General features: G+C 37.6%; 1 protein-coding gene across 5 annotated transcripts in view; it reads right to left on the bottom strand.

Moving 5' to 3' along the window:
* Window positions 1–2,513: 2,513 nt before the first annotated feature.
* The window catches only part of pus10 (pseudouridine synthase 10), a gene marked incomplete at its 5' end in the record, with an annotated part of 49,783 nt that continues 46,246 nt past the window's right edge, over window positions 2,514–6,050 (bottom strand). For 4 of the 5 annotated variants that reach the window (XM_014028781.1, XM_014028783.1, XM_014028784.1 and 1 more), the window contains 3 exon segments: window positions 2,514–3,088; window positions 3,246–3,345; window positions 5,499–5,641. In XM_014028781.1, coding sequence (XP_013884235.1) covers window positions 3,050–3,088; window positions 3,246–3,345; window positions 5,499–5,641 — 282 coding nt within the window. 5 annotated transcript variants of the gene reach the window in all.

The raw sequence follows: 6,050 nt of genomic DNA, 5'->3' as shown, positions 1-6,050 counted from the left end.
AACCTTTGACAACTATTAGTTTCCTTGATACTTTTTAGCAGTTGATGAAGCTTTTTTGAAAAAAATCTTAATTTGTCCCCAAGAAAACTTATTTTGTGTTTTTTTAGAGCAAACGGAGCCCAGTTTTTAGATTTGAAGTGATGAACAGCCACTGATTGTGCATAACCTTAAAAGTCATAAATTTTAGTTTTTAGAAACTTTTTGGTAGCATTTGTATGTTTTTTTGGAAAAATCTTACATATTCAACATGAAAATGCATTTTGTGTTCAGTGGAACGAAAGAAGCACACTTTTGAGATAAGTACTGAAAAAGTGTTTCTGATTTGAAACAGCTTACAAAACCTTTARCTACTAGTGYCCTTCAGRCTTTTTGGTAGTTTTTGTAGGATTTTGGAAAAATCTTCCATTTACTCCATGTYAACTCGTTTTGTGTATTTTTAGAGCAAACGGAGCAAACTTTTGAGATTTGAAGTGATGAACAGCCTCTGATTGTGAATGACCTTAAAAGTCATAAATTTTAGTTTCTAGAAACTTTTTGGTAGCATTTGTAGGATTTTTGGAAAGTCTTACATTTTCAATATGAAAATGCATTTTGTGTTCAGTAGAACGAAAGAAGCACACTTTTGAGACAAGTTCTGAAGAAGTTGTTCTGATTTGAAAGAGCTTACAAAAACCTTTGACAACTATTATAGTTTCCTTGATACTTTTTAGCAGTAAATGAAGCTTTTTGTAAAAAAATCTTAATTTATCAGCATGAAAACTCATTTTGTGTTTTTTACAGCGAACTGAGCCCAGTTTTGAGATGAGAAATGGCTCTGGTCTGAAAAGAACTCCAAAATCTTAGATAAATTTTAGTTTATTGATCCTTATTTGCAGTATTTGTGGATTCATTAGGAAATTCTCCTTTTTTAACATGAAAACTCATTTTGTGTTCAGTAGTACGAATGAAGCAGACTTTTGAGACAAGTACTGAAAAATTGTTCTGATTTGAAACTGCTTACAAACCTGTCCTTCAGACTTTTTGGTAGTTTTTGTAGGATTTTTGAAAAATCTTCCTTTTACTCCATGTCAACTCGTTTTATGTTTTTTAGAGCAAACGGAGCATACTTTTGAGATTTGAAGTGATGAACAAACTGATTGTGAATAACCTTAAAAGTGATTAATTTTAGTTTCTAGAAACTTTTTGGTAGCATTCGTAGGATTTTTGGAAAAATCTTATTAACTATGAAAATGCATTTTGTKGAAGTTTTTTGATCATTTTTTTGTAGTATTTGTAGTACTTTTTTACTGTCAAAGTAGCCCAGTTTTGAGATGAGAAGTGGCTCTGGTTTGAAAAGAACTCCAAAATTTGTGGATTCATTAGGTAATTCTACATTAAATTCTTTAATTTAATTTAATTCTACATTTAAAAAATCAGATTATATAAGCTCTACTTTTAACGTGGTTTGGACCAGGTTAGTTTCAGAACACTTATTACCATGTAAACATTTGTGCTGCCTATTTTGTGCAACCAATTCCATGCTTAATTAATCCAAGTTTACACCAAACCCCAGCTTTTTTCCTTATCCTAGTTTTTTGCAATAGGCCCCAGATCTGTTTTTTTTTTGTTTGTTTGTTTCCTATCAACAAAATATTTTATTTATAACGACCATTCTACTGATGTTCCTGAGCTGTAGGCAATAAGTCAAAAAGCAGTGTATTTAAGATAATTTGGAAACGGGTTCAGTGGTGCTACAAGTTTATGCTTATGAAATAATTTCAGCAACTGGCCCGCTATTATTTGACACACACTTACACACACCCAGCAGCTCTGTTTGTATATCCCCCTTTTCAGTTGTCTCTTCATTATACGTAGACAGGTGGTCTATACACGGTGAAGATTGTAGATGTCATCCTAAAACCCACATGGCTATTTTGCATTATTTAAATGTTTCTATTTTATATCTATAGAGTATTGTATTGGTTTTATTTTTTGTATTTATGTCTTGTGTTCAGTGCTATATTTTACTGTTTATTCATTTATGAGTAAGGCATGTCAGTTGTTTTTTGATGTGCTATATTTGAGAAAGTAAGATTTGATAACAGGCTTCGAGAAACGTTCTATTGCATTTTCAACGCACACCATTTTCTCGTAGGAAAAACTTGTCTGGTGTGCACACATTTATTTGATCCCCCTGTTGAGATGGAGGTTTTCTGTTTTTTTATTGCTCGGTCAGGGTCAAACCAACCACGTTGGTCAAAGGTTTAAACCAAGATTGAAATGCAAACTGTTAGTACTATATGCATTTGTGATCAGTCATAGCTTCATCCACACCATATTTTCTGTCAATATTTTAAAAGCAAAATATATTGTAAACAGCCAGCCAATTTTGATCAAGACATGATAGATTATCATGATGACTTTAGTTTCAGAATCATTGGACCTCTAAAACTGATTACCTTACAGAGACTGACTCTTAGCTGATGATAATTACTGAGCAAAAAAAGACAGTTAAATTCTGCTGGAGAGAAAGACCAGGTTGAATATTCATATTTTATTAACATGAAATAAAGAAATCAAGTGGAAAGTAAAACTCATTTTGACAGCTGGCTGAAAACGAGTGAAAAATCAACTAAAACACTTTTGAGTCCTTCAGACACTTTTCATTTACTAAACCTATTTTGGGTGTAGTGATAAAAACCACTGACAGTTCCAGTAAACAGAACAAATCTACTGATTTAAGAATCCTTCCTCTGTAATCACACTGAAAACAAATTTCCTTAATTCTCAACTTACAGAACCTAAACTCCAAATTATCTTATTGTCACAGTAAAAAAAAAAAAGTCTTAACAGAAGGAAGTTTCATCAAAAATATTTTGCAATCATGCTATTATCATCTAACCTGAGATTCAACAGAAATATTAATTCTAACCTGGCCACACAGAACCAACCAGCAGGTCCTCATGGTTAGAGCCTACAGTTAGCATGGTATTTTAAGAGAACTATTCCACTTGAAGGTGAAGGCTTTGCAGAACACGGCGAGTCCAGAATCAGTGTGAAAGGGCAGCGCTCACTCTGGGATGGCAGGAGGCCAGTCCACATCTACAGACTGAGACAGCAAAGACAAATCACCATGTGAGAAGTTATCATTCATCATCGTTCATCATTATACTTTTACTTTTAAAAAGCAGTTTAAGCCAGTAAATCAATAAGTTTCACTTTGTGTTGTCTTTACACGAGGCCTACACACACTCCGTTTGTCCCACCTCCACATCTAGCTCCAGGATGTTCGTGTCCGTCTTCAACAGCTGACACAGGTTTGGTTGGGTTCGGCCAAAGTCTCCATGGACAAACTCTTTAATATAGCTGCATTCGATCATTAAGAAACATGTCAGGTTTATTCCAAGTTTATAATTACAGAAATTTAATGCTGAGTGCTAAATGATTTCGAAAATTTGATAAAGCTGAAATAAGCAGAACGAAAAGATTATAATCTAAAAGCTTAAAGTAGCTAAAAATTAACAGGAGTAAAACATTTGCTTAAAGCTGACTGCTGTCCAGAAGGCCATCATTGACACCCTCAAGCAAGAGGGTAAGACACAGAAAGACATTTCTGAACCAATAGGCTGTTCCCAGAGTGCTGTATCAAGGCACCTCAGTGGGAAGTCTGTGGGAAGGAAAAAGTGTGGCAGAAAACGCTTCACAATGAGAAGAGGTGACTGGGCCCTGAGGAAGATTGTGGAGAAGGACCGATTCCAGACGATGGGGGACCTGCAGAAGCAGTGGACTGAGTCTGGAGTACAAACTTCCAGAGCCACCGTGCACAGGTGTGTACAGGAAATGGGCTACAGGTGCCTCATTCCCCAGGTCAAGCCACTTTTGAACCAGAAACAGCAGCAGAAGCGCCTGACCTGGGCTACAGAGAAGCAGCACTGGACTGTTGCTCAGTGGTCCAAAGTACCTTTTTCAGATGAAAGCAAATTTTGCATGTCATTCAGAAATCAAGGATCCAGAGTCTGAGGGAAGACTGGGGAGAAGGAAATGCTAAAATGCCTGAAGTCCAGTGTCAAGTACCCACAGTCAGTGATGGTCTGGTGCCATGTCAGCTGCTGGTGTTGGTCCATGTGTTTTATCAAGGCCAGGGTCAATGCAGCTATCAGGAGATGTTGGAGCACTTCATGCTTCCATCTGCTGAAAAGCTTTATGGAGACGAAGATTTCATTTTTCAGCACAACCTGGCACCTGCTCACAGTGCCAAAACCACTGGTAAATGGTTTACTGACCATGGTATTACTGTGCTCAACTGGCCTGCCAACTCTTCTGACCTGAACCCCAGAGAGAATCTGTGGGATATTGTGAAGAAAAAGTTGAGAGACACAAGACCCAACACTCTGGATGAGCTTAAGGCCGCTATCGAAGCATCCTGGGCCTCCATAACACCTCAGCAGTGCCACAGGCTGATTGCCTCCATGCCACGCCACACTGAAGCAGTCATTTCTGCAAAAGGATTCCCCACAAAGTATTGAGTGCATAACTGAATATTATTATTTGAAGGTTGACTTTTGTATTAAAAACACTTTTCTTTTATTGGTCAGATGAAATATGCTAATTTCTTGAGATAGGGATTTTTGGTTTTTCTTTATTTTTTTTGCTAAAATCATCAATTTTAAAACAATAAAAGGCTTGAACTACTTCAGTTGGTGTGCAATGAATCTAAAATATATTAAAGTTTATCACAATATGCTAATTTTTTGGGAAGGACCTGCATATATCCATCCATCCATTATCTATACCCGCTTCTTCTTTTCAGGGTCATTGGGGGTCACTGGTGTCCATGTCCAGCAGTCACAGTGTGAGGGGCAGGGCACACCTTGGATAGGTCGCAAGTCCATCACAGGGCCAGACAAACGAGACAGACAACCATTCACTCTCTCACTCACACCTAGGGACAATTTAGAGTTATCAGTTAACCATCATGTCCTTTGTCTATGGGATTCTTCCGGAGTGCCCTGAGAGAACCCATGCAAGCATGAAGAGAACATGCAAACTCTACCCAGAAAGGTCTGAAGGCCATCAGTCATTTTGACAGATTGCAATTAACACCCCTGACCTCTTAAGTCTTGAAGACTTTATAAATAAGCCAGATGTGGTGGAGGAAACAAAAATCAAAGAGGCTTCACAAGACTGCAAGCTCTGTGGCATCACACTCACACAGAGACATTTTCAGCGAAGGTGCACATCACGGAGGTGTTATTTAATCTAAAATAAATAAAAGATGCCCATCTGATCATCATCTCAGATATAAACACCATACTGAATGCATCTCCAGGAGCTGACAGCGCATTGAAAAGTTAAGGACAGGAGGCTTTGGAGTGCATCTGTGAGGCACAGTTTTTAGGTCTGTTGTTTGGACTTATCAAACAGGAGACTTGCCTGGGAAAATTACGGTAAATAAAAAATAAATAAAAAATTATCACTTTCACAAGATGGAGAAACACATTTTTTTTAAGTGCAGATACGTCCCAGCCTGAGTCTTCAGTCCCAGGTAGAAGTGGTGACAGTCCACATAGCGGGTGTTCATGCTGTGGATGACTCTCTGTCGGATGGCTAGCGCCCGTCGGTGTAAAACCCTCAGAGGAGTCTTCTGATCCAGGGTCAGATCCTGAGAAAAAAAACAAAACAAACTAAAATCTTTGAATTTAAAGTTTTTTTTCTTCCCTTTTTTCAGAAACAAAGAAATATAAAAGACCAACAATCACAGTTGAACTGGAGCCCCATTTAGGATTTTTTTCAAGAGGTGAGCCCAACATGAAAATCATCTCCATCGTCAAGCACGAAGGTGGAAACATGATTTGAGGCTGTTTTTCTGGACTAGACCTTCTTCCTTCAGCCAAAACATCTTCCCTGAAGTCAAAACGACAGTGTAGCAAGTGAATACTCTTTTAACCTGTTGGTGCACCATACCAGCTTTGCTGATAATTTTTATTCACCCTCTTTAAATCACTCATATACAAAAGTGTGAGATTGATTAGCCGTGAACTCTTCCCATATGCATGAATACTCAATAATAA

This window comes from Austrofundulus limnaeus, unplaced genomic scaffold, assembly GCF_001266775.1.
Source record: "Austrofundulus limnaeus strain Quisiro unplaced genomic scaffold, Austrofundulus_limnaeus-1.0 Scaffold806, whole genome shotgun sequence".
NCBI lineage: Eukaryota > Metazoa > Chordata > Actinopteri > Cyprinodontiformes > Rivulidae > Austrofundulus > Austrofundulus limnaeus.
The sequence above is the reverse complement of the archived record's forward strand: the minus strand, read 5'-3'. Positions and strand labels throughout refer to the sequence as shown.